This window comes from Tenrec ecaudatus, chromosome 9 (genome assembly GCF_050624435.1).
Source record: "Tenrec ecaudatus isolate mTenEca1 chromosome 9, mTenEca1.hap1, whole genome shotgun sequence".
Classification (NCBI taxonomy): Eukaryota; Metazoa; Chordata; class Mammalia; order Afrosoricida; family Tenrecidae; genus Tenrec; species Tenrec ecaudatus.
The window spans coordinates 153,003,553-153,019,662 of record NC_134538.1 but is presented as its reverse complement, the minus strand read 5'-3'; the positions used below and the strand labels follow the sequence as shown (position 1 = coordinate 153,019,662).

The following is a 16,110-nucleotide window of genomic DNA, read 5'->3' as shown; positions in this document are numbered from 1 at the left end:
GACACTGGCTGCAATTGTGTGCCGAGGTTGGCGCAATTCTGGGCTGCGGGGGCGGAGCTGCCAAGAGCTTCTGCTGGCTGAGCGGGGTTCCAGGGCGGGGCACATGGTGGCACGTGGTGACAAGCCAAGCCGTGCCTCAGAAGAAAGGCCTGGCAACCCACTTGTGAAAAGCCGTTCGCTGACGGCCCCATGGAGGAACTCAGTTCTCCTCTGACATACCAGGCTTGGAAGGCAACAGTGGCCACTGGATGGGCCAGGACTTGCCAGCCCTCTGCCAGGGGCCTCCCAGCGCCTGGCTGGCACTGTCCTGCATCAGCACTGCTTCAGGGGCCCAGGAGGGGCTACATCTTGGTGCTTTGGCTGCCCCTGGCTCTCAGGCGTCCCCGCCTGCCATCCTGACCCTCAGTGGGCAGCTGACTCTGAGGAGCGGCCAAGCCTGGGTCCCGTTTCTGGGTCCTTCTCTCTCTGGCTGGCAGCTGGGCTGCAGCTGCCTTGTCCCTGTGGACAGAGCCTTCCCTGGTCAGGTCATTCCCCTTGGGGGCTTGTGTCTCTGTGGCAGGCAGTGGGCCAGGGGCCTTGCCTTGGGGTTCGGAAGCCGGGCCTCTCTTCAGAGGCCTCTCCCTCTTGGGCAGTGGTTCCTTTCTCTTGGGCTGGACCTTTGATCCGGGTTGGGGGGCCGGCTCACTTTGCTCTTGGGCCTGCTCCCGAGACTCCCCGGACAGAGGCTCCCCCAGGGGTAGTTCAGGGGCGCCCGGGCCTTCCTGGATCTCTCCTGGTACGTTCTCCGCAGGGCTCCGGGGAGGGCTGGGGTGCTGGTGGACGGGCACCTTTGTGGTAGTGGACTTCCCATGGGATTCCAGCCGACGACCCCCAGCTACGGCCTTCCTCAGACGGTCGGACCTTTTAGGTGTCTCTCTTCGAATAGGGAGGTTTTTTTTCCTAGCCCCTGTTGACTCGTGGCTTTGGGGGGAGGCCGGCTTGGCTGGAATCTTCCTCCTGGGGGTGTTCTTTCCCCTGGAGGGCACGGTGGACCGCCGAGCTGCTCCCTGAGCCCGGGGCGGCGCTGGCTCCGAGGGGGTGGTAAGGGGTGGCAGCTTGACTTTCTGAGCCTCTGGGTCCGGGGGTGCCTGGGGGCTGTGCTGGGAGGCGTACTCCTGGCCGGCTGGGCTGATGGGTGGGAGTCTCACCTCTTCCTGAACTGGCTGGGGGTTGGGAGCTGAGTTGGGGCTCCGGTTTGGGGGGTGCTTAGGCTGGGAAGGGCTGATTGGAGGAAGCTTGCCGCTGTCTCCTTCCTGAGCTGGCGCATGCCTGGGAGAGGGCGTTGGGGTTTGATCAGAACCCGTTCCCCCCTCCCTGCTGGGCGACAGGAGCTTGGGTGTGGGCCTGGGGCTCTGCAGGGGAGCCAGGGTCCGAGGCTGCGGCAGCCTGGTGGGGGCCAGCTGGCCCCTTGGGCGCAAAGCCCCTGGCTCATCCCTGTCCTGGGTCTGCTTCTTGTCTGTGGAGGAGCCTTGGGCATGCGGCAGTTCTGGGTAGGGGGTGCTGACTCGGACAGTGTCAGCTTTGGAGGTTTCCCCATTTAGAGGTTTCTGAGAATCGTTGGGAGGTGGGGGTGGGCTGCTGAGGGCCATTGTGGCCTCCTCCGACTCCTCATCCTGGTTGGGCTGTGCGGGTACCTGGGAAGGGCTGGCAGGAGTGGGCCCTGGCTCACTGGTTTTCACCTGGGAAGGTGGCACCTCATTGCTTTGGGGGGAAGGAGCTGGCTGTGGAGCATCCCCTTCCTTCTGGTCTGGGGCTGAGTCTCCGGCTAGGTGGGGAGTCCCGAGTCCCGACTCACTGGGCTGCCGAGGGGGCTCTGGGTCGGCTTGGCTACTGGGAAGGGCTTCTTCCTTCAGGGTCTCCCCCTCCTGAGTTGACTCCTGGTTCTGGGCGAGGGTCTGACTTTCGGGTGCCTTCTGGGGGGTTCCAGAGAGGTGCTCGGTCATCTGTCCGTCTGCCTGCAGTTTTGCCAAGCGCCGTGGGGATGGGACCAGGTGGGCTGGGACCCCCGAGAGAGTCATCTTGCTAGAGGGAGCTCCTGCTTTAATACAGAGAGAAATTAGCCAAGCACAAGCTGAGCAAACAAGACCTGGGTATTTGCGCCCCTTTTGGGCACAGCACACGCACATGCACACGCTGTCGAAAAGAACAAGCTTTCGTATGGCGTAGTGGGTTATTCACTGGGCTGCTAACCGTAAGGTCAGCAGTTCGAAAGCACAGGCCTACTCGATGGGAGAAAGACGAGGCTTTCTACTCCCATAAAGTTTCAATGTCTGGAACCCACAGGGGGAAGTTCTACTCTGTCTTAGAGGGGTCCCTGTGAGCCAGAACCCACTCAATGGCAGTGAGTCTGGTTTGGACTTTTTATAGAAGAGAACCCCTGGTGGTGCAGTGGGTTAGACAATGGGCTGCAAACCACAGTGTCTGCAGTTTGAAACCACCAGCCCCTCCTTGGGAGCAAAGTGAGGCTCTCTACTCGCACAAGTTACAATTTGAGAAATCCACAGGGGGCAACTTCACCAAGTCATGGTCAGTCAGAATGGATGTGATGCCCGTGGGTTTCTGAGTGGACAGAGAAGAAAGTTTAACTCCCCTTTCTCCTGGGAGACATGAAGTTCTTCACATGCTCTTACTTGGTGAAGCTTAGGGGAAATTTTAGTCAACTGAGGCCATGAGTTGTAAAGAATAAACATAAGCAGCTTGCTTGCAGACGTGAAATTGATATCTAAGTTTGTGAGGAGCCAAAAGCTTTCAAAGCGAATGGGATTTCAGCTGTTCATCATTACTGAAGGGCTGAGATGACTGAATGTGGCTGCTTCTAGCCAAAGTCTCTAACTCCCATCAAGTAACCATTCCCTGCGTGGGTCTGGTAAGAAGGTGGGGGAATATACAGATAGGATTTACCTGTGAGTAATTGCAAATAGGATTTTATACACATTTGGTTGTGTATAAAATGAGCCCTCTAGGAAGCAGGAGGACAGAAGAGCCCAGAATGGAGCTTGTCCTCTGGACCTGATATCCCTGGGATAGCCAGGCTCCAGGATCCAGATGACAGCTTTGACATCAGAGCAGGAGCAGAACTAGGAGCCAGAGCCATGGAACAGAGCCATGGACTTCCCCATCCACGGAGTTAGTTAGGACGAGTGCTTTGTCGCCTGGGGTCTTAAAGGCCTGAGGATAAAACAAGCGGCCATCTAGCTGAGAAGTAGCCGAGCCCACATGGAAGCAGCACACCAGCCTGTGTGATCACGAGGTGTCGATGGGATCAGAGATCAGGCAAAAAGATTCAGAACAAAAAATCATTATCAAAACCCATCTGTAGACAACTGGACATCCCCTTACAGAGGGGTCATAAGGAAAAGACGAGCCAGTCAGGGTGCAGTGTAGCACCGATGAAACATACAACTTTCCTCTAGTTCTTTAAGGCTCCCCTCCCCCCCTACTATCATGACTCCAATTCTACCTTATAATCCGTCCATACCGGAGCATGTACATGGGTACAGATAAGAGGTGGAAACACAGATAAATCCCTCAGGACCAATAATGAGAGTAGTGATATCAGGAGGGGAAGGGAAAGGTAGGGGGAGAAAAGGGGAACCTATCACAAAGATCTACATCTAACTCCCTCCCAGGGGGACAAAAGAAAAATGGGTGAAGGGAGACAACAGTCGGTATAAGACATGAAAAAAAATTATAAATCAGTGTAAGAAATGAAAAAGTAAATTATAAATTATCAAGGGTTCATGAGTCAGGGAGTGTGGGGAAGGGGGGAAAAATGAGCTGATATCAAGGGCTCAAGTAGAAAGAGAATGTTTTTAAAATGCTGATGGTAACCAATGTACAAATGTGCTTGACACGATGGATGGATGGATGACTTTGTGCAGGCGGCTGGCTTGTGGAGTAGGTGCTTCTGGCACTTGATTGGGGACATGACGTGCTGACCCACAGAAGTGGAGCTGAATGCCTTCCCACCGAGGCTTACTGGAGTGGGCTGACTCTGGGCACTTAATTCAGGGAGCTGGGTTTGCTGGCTCGAGGAGCCTGAGTTTGAATGCCTTTGGGGTGAGGCTTACAGCAGAGTGATACACCCTTTGGGCATTAGTGGAACTGAAATTGTGCAACATGTCCTGGTAAACACCTACCCTGAGGATTTCTCACCGGCATTACACGTGATTCCGTTCTTTAATAAACCCTCTAATGATGAGTTTTGGTCTGTGAGTGTCTGTGCAGCCACTGCAATGGTTGTCAGACCCCAGAGAGTAGACTAGAGGACATACATGAAGGCAATCACAACCATCTCAGCCGCGGCCGCTGCCTGGGCAGTGGGCACCAGAGGCTGTCTCAGCCGACTGAGCGCCCTTTGCAGTTTCCTTGTTGACCGGCTCACACACAAAAAATCACTGCCATCGAGCTGCTTCTGACTCACAGTGACCCTGCAAAGCAGAGTTCAATGACCGCTGTGGGTTCTGAGGCTGTAGCTCAGGACGTCTCACCTTTCTCCCCAGGAGAGGCTGATGGTTTTGAACAGCTCACCTTGTGGTGACCGGCTCCACGTGTAACCCACTAGGCCATCAGGGCTCCTCTGGTTGACTAGCAGTCTGTAAAAAGGTGGTCTGGTCTCCAGCAGCCAGGTGATGGCCAGGAGAGAGGAAATGCTCAATGGAGCCTTAGGCATCATGGCTTGGAGAGGCTGTCCCAGAGCACCCTCTCTGCCGTTTCCCCCGGAGTCAGCTAGATGCCCGACTCCTTCAAAGTCAATCCTGGCTTCGAAAATGGTTCCCAGAGGCCAGTCCTGTACTGTTGCATTGTGGGAACCAGCACTCTGAGTGATCCAACTCACGGACAGTCATACGGACACAGCCGCCTACAGGTCCCTGTTTGCCCTAGAAGCCCTGAGGCACCGTGGTGGTCCTAGATAAGACTGTGGAGCCAGGCCCAAGGACACAGCCTGGCATGTAGACAGGCCAGAGGTGGCCTTGCAAACAGCCCTGAAGCTCAGTCCCTCTTCAGTCAGACCTTCAAGGTGACCCCAGCGTGTCCAGGCCCAGAATCAAGCCCAGGGTGGTAGCTGGCTCGGTATTTTTCAAGATAAGATTTCTGAGGGCGCGAAGCTTTATGGAAACAGGCAGCCTCGTTTTTCTCTCTTGGAGCGGTGGGTGGGTTTGAACCACCAAACTTTAGATTAGCAGCCCGTTAACCCACTAAGCCGCCAGGTCTCTTCTTTTATACATCAGTGGCATCCAATTGGTAAAAAGAGAATCATGTCTTATTTCTGTATGTGGGAGTTGTTTTTCTGTTTTCTCTTGGGATAGATAGTGTTACTACTTTGGTGAAGCCGACACTGTTGGCAGTGAGAACCACAGCCTGGCCTGCAGCGGGTCCACCCTAAGGGCTGCTAGCCCCGGCCCAGAAAGGCCACTTTCTAGTACGTCCACACTGAATGGTATGCTATCTTGAGCGTTTCCAGATGCTCAAGGGGGCTTTTTTTAACCAAGTGAAGGATTCTCCATGTGAGTTAGAGCAGCAAGCACAGAATTCACATTTCCAGTTCCGTCCTCTAATTGTTCAGACAAGGCTGTCTTTCATATTATCTCAAATTATTTCTTTACGTTTCCACCTTTGACAATTAAATTGACAAAAGAAATTAATCCATCATACACAAGTGATTGCTTATTACCAGGGCTCTCATGCATCATAAGTGTTTTTGTACGCCGACTGAAACCACAGAACTTAAAGGTAGAGTAGCCAACAAAAAGTTAAGAAAACAATTGCGTGAGAACATCTGGTTTAAGAAACTTTTAAGAGTTTCATGATTCAGCTGGTTTAAGAAACTTTTAAAAAGAGTTTCATGACAGGAAGAGATTTAAAAATTTGTCATGCAGTGGCGATACCAGGAGTGTGGAGGGAAGAGGTGGTAGAAAGGGGGAACCAATCACAAGGATCTACATATAACCTCCTCCCTGGGGATGGAAAACATAAAAATGGGTGAGGGGAGTGGGTAAGATATGACAAAATAATAATAATTTATAAATTATCAAGAGTTCATGAGGGAGGGGAGAATGGGGAGGGAGGGGGAAAATGAGGAGCTGATGCCAAGGGCTCAAGTGGAAAGCAAATGTTTTGAGAATGATGATGGTAACAAACGTACAAATGTGCTTGACACAATGGATGTATAAATGGATTGTGATAAGAGTTGCGCAAGTCCCAATAAAATGATTTAAATTAAAATAAAAATTTATCATGTAGCTCGCAACACATAATTATGTCAGTGTTTAATTGCAATGATACTGATTCATACAGTTAAAGATAAACACTATTTAGCCTGAGGGAAAAAAATAAAAGCATATAATTAGTTTGACCCAGCAATTCCACTCCTGCGTATGTCTCCCCAAAGCCTTGAAGGCAGAGACTTGTATACTAAGTTCACTGCTGCCCTGGTCGGTTACTAACGGGTGCCGGCAGCTCTAGCGTCCATCCACAGAGGAACGGATGTTCCTTCTCAGCCAGGAGACGTGAAGCTGGGCAACATGCTCTGACCTGGAAGACCCTGGAGGACATGGTGCTGAGGGAACGAAGTCAGACCAACACTGTAGGCCTACACTGGCGACGGCAAATCCAAAGAGGCAGAGAGCAAATTCATAGTCACCAGGCGCTGGGGGAATGGGAAGTCAAAACCAGCCCCAATCAAAATCCTCCATGCTAATGAGTCAATTCCAACTCACAGCAGCTCCAGAGGGCAGACCAGAGCCGTGCCTGTGGGGTCTCTGCAGCTATCAGCGTTTCTCAGGAGCAGGCAGCCAGCCTCATCTCTCCACCACGGAGCAGCTGGTGGGTTCCAACTGCTGACCTTGTGAGTAGCAGCGTGACTCCTATGAGTGGCAGGTCAGTGATTGCTTAATGGGTAAAGAGTTTCCATTTGGGTGGCCAGAGAGTCCTGGGGGGAGATTGGGCTTGGCCCCCAATGTGGGGACTGTCATAGATGCCACTGAACTGTGAACCTAAGAGGCTAACGTGCTCAATTTAAGGTCACATAGGTATTTACCAACCACCAACTCGTGGTCATCGAGTCGATTCTGACTCATGGCAGGGCAGTAGGGCAGGGTAGAACTGTCCCTGGGAGTTCTGAGACTGGCCCTCTTTACAGGAACAGAGAGCTCGTCTCTGTCCCGAGGAGTGGCTGGTGGTTTCAAACTGTTGACCTTGCAGGGAGCAGCCTAACAAGTGACCCACTCAACCACCAGGGCTCTTGTTTAATAAAAATATTAAAAAATGAGAGTTGCCCAGCACAGGGCAGAGGCAAAGTGGAGAGCAGCCGGTCCCGTGACCGGGTTCCCTTGCTGGGGAGTCCCGATACTGACTCCGTGGGGGTTAAAGTGGAAGCCCACCCTGCAGTGGAGCCTGTTCACCTGCGGCCTGGACTCCTCGCCACCAACTCCATGGCCTAGAGCTCCTCATGGTCCGGGCCCGCTGCTCCTCACCAGCTGGGACACCCTACAGCTCTCCCCTGAGAACTGCAATACCGGACTCTTAGCCTCACAGGGATAACGGCTGGGCTCCACAAAGCCCCTGGCTGGACAAGTTTATCCTTCTACCATCAGCAAAAAGAATCAGCTGCTCTCAGCAAATGCCTGTACCACAGAGGAAGACAAAAGAGCTTGGCTTCTTAAAACAAAACAAAAATGCATGTTGTTTTCTAAAATATGCCAATTGCCAGTATAACCAACATCTGTGGCGGTTGGTACCTTACTAGGTGAATTACAAATCGCGCCCATCCGCTGCTGCCCACAGGAACTTGTAGTCAATAACCCATGGCCCCCGTCTGCAGTTGAGGCACTGGAAAGTTGGCGATGGCTTCAGAGATTCTATAATTCATTCTTTTTTAGAGATCGGGTGGGTCCGGCGTTGTACCTGGCCTGTCAGTCTGCCGCGCCCTCCCACAGTCGCTCTTCCTGAAGGCTGAGGTGTGCCCAGGTTACCAGGGGCTGGGCCCTGGCTAGGCTCTGGAGACTGCCTCACACTGAGCCCTCCCGCAGAGGCTGATTTAAAAGCCAGAACGCCAACTGATTAATTTACAGCGGGAGCAGGGCCTGCCTTGGGGACTGCGGCTGGGTGTTCTAACGCAGGGAATGTCCTCCACAGGGGCAGGGCCACCCGGGGGGCCAAATTAAAGGTCAGAAGGTTGCTTGGAGAGCAAAGAATTGAAGCTGGGAGCTAGATTTCCTCAAGAGAAGCATCTAAGATGCCCCAGAAACCTCGTTACATCTTCAACACGGCTCCCTGCCAACCCCTCCCCGGCTGGGGCTTTTGCTGCCTTCCGTGGAAGGGGGTGCCCTGATCACCGGCTCCTGGGTGACATGGGTGAGAAAGCTCATCCTCCGCCTGCGGACTTCCTGCACCGTGCACTGACCTCGCTGCCACCACGTTCCCTGGGCACCTGGCTCGGGGAAAGTGAGGGTGACCGTCCAACAGCCCCATTGGCCTGAGCTCTGGTGAATGGATGGCCAGCCTGCCTGTTCTCAGGGGCTGCCCTGCACAGGCTACCACAAGGCAAGCAACTCAAAAACTGGGGGTGGGGGGGAGAGAAGCCACGGAAGCTGAAAACAAACAAAGGGAAACTCAAACCACCACTAAAAAGCAGACAGACCTGTAAAGGGCCGCGTCATAGCGGGGGGAGGGGGGGGTGGTGAGCCTCCGAGCAGGTAACCCTGGGAGCCTGGTAGGGCACCCCTCTTACCCCCCAGCCCCCCCACCCGAGGCCCAGAGGGCAGGAGCAGGCGGGAAGAGAGGACAGAGGGAAATGGGGAGCCGGGAGGACGTGGGAAGAAGAGTGTCCTCATAAGGATAGGGATGGCGGCCTGGTGTGCGGGGACTGTTGAAAGTCAGACAGGTTTGCTCAGTAACTGTGTACACACACACACACACACACACACACACACACACGGCAAAGAAAGAAACCAGCCACAAACTCGCAATGGCTCAGCATCGGCGTGGCAGCTAGGGGTTCCTGTCCACGGGTGCCAGGAACTGCGTGCCTGGCCCTGTACTTTTAAAACACGTACAGGAATACAAGGCAGGACCTAAGCCATGTGTTTCCAGCAGTCTCGCAGACAGTTTCCAGCAGTTTCGCAGGCATGCGAAGATTGGGCATGGGACAGGGAAGGCTGACGGGGAAGCAGTGTCTTGAGCTTTGGCACCGGTGACAGCACCGTGGACTGCCCAAAGAACCCACAGATCTCTCTGGAAGAAGTCCCACGAGAATGCTCTTTACAGGCAAGGATGGCAGGACGCGGCCTCATGTGTTCTGGACAGGTGGTCAGGAGAGACCGGTCCCTGGCGAAGGACATCATGCTTGGTAAGGTGGAGGGCGGCACAAAGGAGGAAGGGCTTCAACCCGATGGACTGACACAGTGGCTGCAAAAAAAGTGGACTCAGACATCAGACCAAGTGTGGGGATGAAGTAGGTCAAAGACGTTGGGGTCTAGCTGATCAGTCCCTACATAACTCACAAATGTGTTTTAAAGTCCTGACACACTCACGAGGGGCTATGGGGGTTCAAGCAAAATGTGAATAAATCAGATGGTGCCTGGCTATCAGTAAGGATAGTGCTTGGGCATTCCAGGATGCTCACCTCCCCAACACAATTGCTGAAGACAAAGCGGGTGCATAAGCACATGTGGTGAAGAAAGCTGATGGTGTCTGGCTATCAAAAGATATAGCATCTGAGCATAAAGGCTTGAAGATAAACAAGCGGCCATCTAGCTCAGAAGCAACAAAGCCCACATAGAAGAAGCACACCAGCCTGTGTAATCACAAGGTGTTGAAGGGATCAGGTATCAGGCATCAAAGAACAAAACAATCTTATCATTGTGAATGAGGGGGAGTTCAGAGTGGGGAACCAAAGCCCATCTGTTGGCAACTGGACATCCCCTTACAAAATGGTCACGGGGAGGAGATGAGCCTGTCAGGGTGCAATAAAGCACTGATGAAACATACAACTTTCCTCTAGTTCTTTAAATGCTTCCTCCTCCCCAATATCATGGTCCCAATTCTACCTTACAACTCCAGCTAGATCAGAGGATGTACACCGGTACAGATAGGAACTGGAAACACAGGGAATCCAGGACAAATAAACCCCTGAAGACCAGTGGTGAGAGTGGGATACTCGTAGGGTGGAGGTAAGGTAGCGTAGAAAGGGGGAACCAATTACAAGGATCTATATATAACTCCCTCCCTGGGGGACAGACAACAGAAAAGTGGGTGAAGAGAGAAGTCAGACAGTGTAAGACATGACAAAATAATAATTTATAAATTATCAAGGGTTCATAAGGGGGCGGGGAGGGAAAGGAGGGGGAAAATGAGGAGCTGATACCAGGGACTCAAGTAGAAAGAAAATGATTTGAGAATGATGATGGCAACAAATGTACAAATGTGCTTGACACATGGATGAATGTATGGATTATGATTTGAGTTGTACGAGCCCCCAATAAAATAATTTTTTTTTAAAGAACAGAGCCTGGGATCTTAAGGACTTCTCTTAAAGTAAGCAGCCATGTACGTGAGGTGACAGTTAAGTCCACATCAACCTGTATGCTCTGAAGATTGTAAATAATAAAATCCCAATCCAGAGGAGGGAATGTTTTCAGAGCTTAAATTCTGAGCATCGGGTTTTCAGAAGGCTACGGATGACAAGGAAAGGCCCAGATCCATTTGCAGGGTTGCCCACGCAGATTAAGGCTTTGGTGAGTCCCCTCTGACCATGGAGAAGGCATGCCAATCGCCTTGCTCTCAGATGGAGCACACGGGAACGTGGACAGTTGCTGACGTAGTTATGTTAAGATTTAAAACCTTATCATTCATTCTCCCATTTGACGTATTTTCCACTTGTTCTAGTCTTTATTATTCCCTGCTATCTTTTCAACTGAGGGTTTTCTCATCTGACCTTGTTACTGACGATGGTTTGAGGTTTTGTATGTGTTTCTTTAGATGAAACCCAGAATAGGTGAATCGAGAGAGACCACAACAGGATTACGAGTTTCTTGGGGGTGTGTTGTATATCTATATATCTATATCTATATATGTGTGTGTGTGTGTGTGTGTAGGAGAGTCAACAGTGAGTATAAGAAGGAAAATTTTCTCAAACTGAGTGTGGCGATGGCTCCTTTTAATAAGTTTAAACTCCTGAATTGTATGGGGAGGTGAATTTACATGTCAGTGGAACTGTTAAAACTTTAAAAAAATTTAAAATTATGTCCTGGCACAAAAGGCGTGAAGCTGGGGTGACTCCCCTGGCACTGACCTGTGGTTGGCGCCAAGCCCTTGGCGGGCTCCTCAGTCAAGCCCAGGTATTCTCTGATGAGCTGACTCAGCCTCTGGTAGGCAACCTCCATATCATCTATGGGGAAGGAGAGCGCACAGGTTAAAGCAACAGAATCTGCTCAAGCCACCATCCGTCCTCAAAAGTTGGTGGCGAGGATGGTTTAGCTGCATTTTAAAGTACACGAAGGCTGTGATAGGCAGAATTCTAAAGTGATCCCCGACATCCCTCTTTCCCTGTATAACTTCCTCCCCTTGTGAGAAGGTGGAACCCATAAGTGTAATGCGTTTTTGTTCCTGGGATTGTGGTACATTTTAGGGAAAAGGGGACTTTCATGGAAGTCTTTTGACCAAAACCCCCCAAAAAACAAGCACACTGCCATGGTCAATTCTAGCTCCTCGTAGGGATCTTCTAGGACAGGGTAGAACTGCCCTGTGGGCTTCCGAGATGGTGACTCTTTAGGGGAAAGCCTCATCTTTTCCCAGAGGTGCGCCTGGTGGTTTTGAACTGCTGACCTTGAGGTTAGCAGCCCAATGCGTAATCGCTACACCATGATGGGGGGGCTCCTGGATAATAACATGTGGTTTGAGATAACAATAATTAAATCTGCATCAACTAATGTCATCTTATAAAGTCATTTCAAAACATATTTGAATTTCCCAGAAGGTAGACGATTCTCAGGTGAGTTTATCATGATCCTCAGACAGCTACAAATCCAGCTACTGACACTATTAAAACCATGAAAATGTTGAAAGCAAACATCTTAGAGCACTAGCTTAAAAATAAGTAAACGGCTGGTGGGTTCAAACTGCTAACCTTGTGCAATTAGCAGCCCATCTTGAGCCCACAACCCCATCAGCCGACTTTAGGCCTCACCTACTCCTGAGTCCTTTAAAAGGAGGTCATCTCTAGGCCAGCCTCCAGCCAGCCAGCAGGGGCAGCAGAGGGACCTCAGTCTCCCACGGGCCAGGAGCTGAGCCCTGCCACAGGGCCACGAATCAGCTTTGGAGTTCAACTCAGTGCACACCTTGATACCAGCCTCAGGGAGTGCTACGGGGAGAGCCAGCCTTCCGACGGACAGAGCTGGGCACGAAGGATTGGGTGCAGTTTAAGCTGCTGAGCATGCGTGTGCAGCAGTTGGTAAGAGTAGCAATACCGGGGGGAGTTAACAAGGAGGGTACAGAGTCATGTACCACCTTTATCAAACAACCACCGTGGCATCTGCAGCCCCTGTTTCTCAACATACCCTGCCCATCCAGGTCCACGGGCTTCCAAGGGTGTGCATGACATCTCCCACCCTCCCCCCAAGGATGCTGCACTCTTCAATGAACATCTCAACACTAGGGCATGGTGGCCTCCTCCAGGGACGCACATCGCTTCCCTCTCAGATGTTCTTTGAGTTTGGGGAACAAGGGATTCTGAGAGGCCAGCTGGGGGCCCTAGGGTGGATGAGGCAAGGCTTCTTGAGGAAATTCTCATAGTCCAGCCCTTGTTGCCTCGAAGGATGGGCAGGTGCCGGGTCAGGATGGCAAAAAAAAAAAAAAGAAGAAAAAATCCTTGATTCAACTTTCCTGGCTTCGATCTCACCAACGCACTCCTTGTTAAAAGTCCTTCCTAAGAAGCCCCCGCGACCGTCCTTTGAGGGAGTCCTGGTGGCACAGTGGTTATGCACTGAGCTGTTAACTGCAAGGTCAGCTGCCCGAAACCACCAGCCGTCCTGAGAGAGAAAGATGAGGCTTTCTCCTGCCGTCACGAGTTACAGTCATGGAAACTCACAGGGGCAGTTCTACCCTGTCCGGCAGGGTTGTTATGAGATGGCAGTGCGTGGAGACCATCCTTTGGGAAAACCCATCAAGGTCACCCCTTTGGCATTTCCCTAAAGCAGGTGCCACCCGTCAGAGAGCCAGGGAAATCTGCCGGCAGCCATCCACTGATGACAGGGGCACGTCTAAACACCTTTTGTCCGGGATGAAGCCGCGCATGTATGAACTGGAAGCGCAGGGCCATATTTTGGGACTTACCGGAGGATCTAATATTTTACGTTTCAGAGATCAGAAGGTTCCAGTGGAGCCCATATGAAATTGCTGATGTTTTCTGTAGGTCAACATGGTGGACGACGGGTAATTTCATCTTAATAACCCCGTCCCCTCATCGGTCCCCAGCTGAACAAGGGGCCTCATGTCTTAACTGGTTAAATAAGCTAGCCATTTGTTTACTGACTGCTTTAAATAAGCGGCCATTTCTAAGCTAGTGCTTGAACATGTTTGTTTTACAAACTTGGAGTTTTAACAGTTTTAGTAGGGAGATTTGTAGTTAGATAAGGATGATCATTAAATGGTCTGAGATTCATATGTCTTCTGAGAAATTTAAGTATGTTTTGAAATTGAAGCACTTTAATAAAATGAAATTAACTGATAAAGATTTAGTTATAAATACATCCAACTATGTACAATCTGGGAACCCTGGTTGTATAGTGCTTATGCGTTGGGCTGCTAACCTCAAGGTCAGCAGTTTGATACCAGGCACTCCTTGAGGGAAAAAAGATGAGGTTTTCTGCTCCTGCATAGAGCTGCAGCCTCAGAAGCCCACAGAGGGAGCTCTACCGTCTTACGGGGTCGCCACAAGCCAGGGCTGCCTCCGTGGCAGAGAGTTTGGTTTGGGTTTGTATATTGTCTGATGTTCTTGTCCAAATGCCCCTTCAGGAGCATTGGTGGCAGTTATTCAGTGCTCGGCTGCCAGCGGAGAGGTTGGTGGTTTCAACTCCACCCAGCAGATGCCAGGGAGACAGCCCTGGCTGCTGCCTTGTTCCCATCCATTACTGTCGAGTCATTTCTGACCCATGTGGATGCGACAGGACGGAGTAGCAACTGCCCTGAGGGGTTTCCAAAACGGCTCTCTTTACATAAGCAGACTGTCACGGCTTTCGCCCACGGAGCGGCTGCTGGGTTTGAACCACGGACCTGCCAGTTAGCAGCTGAGCGCTTAACCACGGTGCCACCAGGGCTGGCTCCGTCCCTGAAGACGGAGTGTAGAAACACCTGTGGCGGCAGGTCTCTCTGGCACATTGGCTCTCTGTGAGCCACAGCCCCTGGAGGAAGGCAGCTACCCCAGGCAGTGACCGACAAATACCTTGGCTGTTGGACACGCAGGTGGTATAAACAGCACCACCTCACCGGTTAGGAAGGACAGAGGCCAGACTGATGGAGACCCTGGAAGGCTGCCAGGAAGCCACCTCCCTAAGAGCTCCAGGATTCTCCAGCCTCTTTGTGACCATCCTTCCCCTGAGCCTTTCCTTCCCGCCCAGGGACCTCACACGTCCAACGCTCTGCTCCCTGTTACGCACCTGCGTTGATGATGGCGTCGAAATACCCTGGGAACGTCTGGTTGATTTTAATGTACAGGTCCACCCGGGACACAGCAAGCTCGATCTCCGCCCGGCTGAAGAGACCCTTTCTCCGGAGGTGGCCTTCGTACTTGGTCTTGTTCATGGGCACCACCAGGATGTAGCGAGGCTCAAAATAGGTGCATTTCAAACTTCGTACGCCCTTGGGGTTCAGGGGGAAGAGAGGAAGTCAGAGAGGGAGCTGTGACTAGGCAGCATTCTGCAGCCCTGGGACCCCCCCCCCTCTCCCCCAGGTGTGGTGGTGAAGTATTGATTCGGCCTGTTTAACTGGCTGCTTTTCACCTGGAAGGGTCTTGGGGTTGGATTACATGACCTTGCGTATCAAAAACTGTCAGGGGAATGATTCAAATTCAACCCACCTGGGCATCCTCTCACGAATCATTCTAAGGTTTATGACTGCTTAATAAAAACAAAAACAGAGAGACACACTAGCTGTGAGTTCAGCAGCGCCGCCTCTTTGGGACTGAGAAGTCATTTAAGTTGGATGTTTCAGAGGGCATCCCTGTCCTACCAGAAGAGAGAGTTCTTCCCAGGGAGAAGGGGATCCTCTGTCACCCCTCTGTCATCCACTTAGCGGGATGTTGTGGGGCGGGGGCTTCCTGGTTCCTGGCCCAGCAGCTGGCTGGACTTGGCCATCATCACATCTCACAGGCGCTGTCTGTTTACCAGGCTGGTAAACGCAGAGAGGCCACAGCGTGAAGCAGTATTCAGGTTCAAGCACCAGCTGACTCCAACTCAGGACCCCCACCCCCACCCCACCACCAGGCGTCTCCTTGTCGAGCTGTACTCCATAATTGTCCATGGCTGATTTTTTTCCGACGAGGACTGCCTGACCTTTCTTCCGAGGTGCTTCTGGGTAGAGCCTTCAACCTTTGGGCCGGCAGATGGGCACATTAACCATTGACAACACCCAGGGGCTCCAGGGTGTGGTGGTGGGTATCTTTGCATCCTCGGTTCTAACTCATAGTGACCTTCTGTAAAATAGAATGAAACACTGCCCAGTCCCATGCCAGCCTCCCAATGGTTATGCTCGAGCCCGTTGGTGCGGGCACTAAGTCAGTCCATCTCATCGAGGGGTTTTCTTTGGCTGACCTTCTACTTTACCCAGCAGGATGCCCTTCTCCAGCCACAAGTCAATGACAGGAGCCGTCATCCCTCTTTGGCTGTGCGTACGGCATGTTTTCTGCGATGGCTCTTGCTCATTGCTGGGGGGCCGTCCCTTGGCTCAGGATGACCCGACACGCAACAGGATAGAAGGCTGCCTGGGCCATCTCACGGTCGGTGGTAGACTCGGCTGTGGTGAGCCCCCAAATTCTTGCTGGCTGCTTTGGGGAAGGTAGCCTGCCTTTGTCAGAGG

The 16,110-nt window shown here is 52.0% G+C and overlaps 1 protein-coding gene across 1 annotated transcript in view; it reads right to left on the bottom strand.

Moving 5' to 3' along the window:
- Positions 1-341: 341 nt before the first annotated feature.
- LRGUK (leucine rich repeats and guanylate kinase domain containing) overlaps positions 342-16,110 on the bottom strand; it is an 84,546-nt gene continuing 68,777 nt past the window's right edge. The window contains exons 14-16 of the mRNA XM_075557398.1: positions 14,694-14,895; positions 11,333-11,428; positions 342-2,074 (exon numbers count right to left, since the gene is read on the bottom strand). Coding sequence (XP_075413513.1) covers positions 342-2,074; positions 11,333-11,428; positions 14,694-14,895 — 2,031 coding nt within the window. The remainder of the gene's footprint in view (positions 2,075-11,332; positions 11,429-14,693; positions 14,896-16,110) is intronic.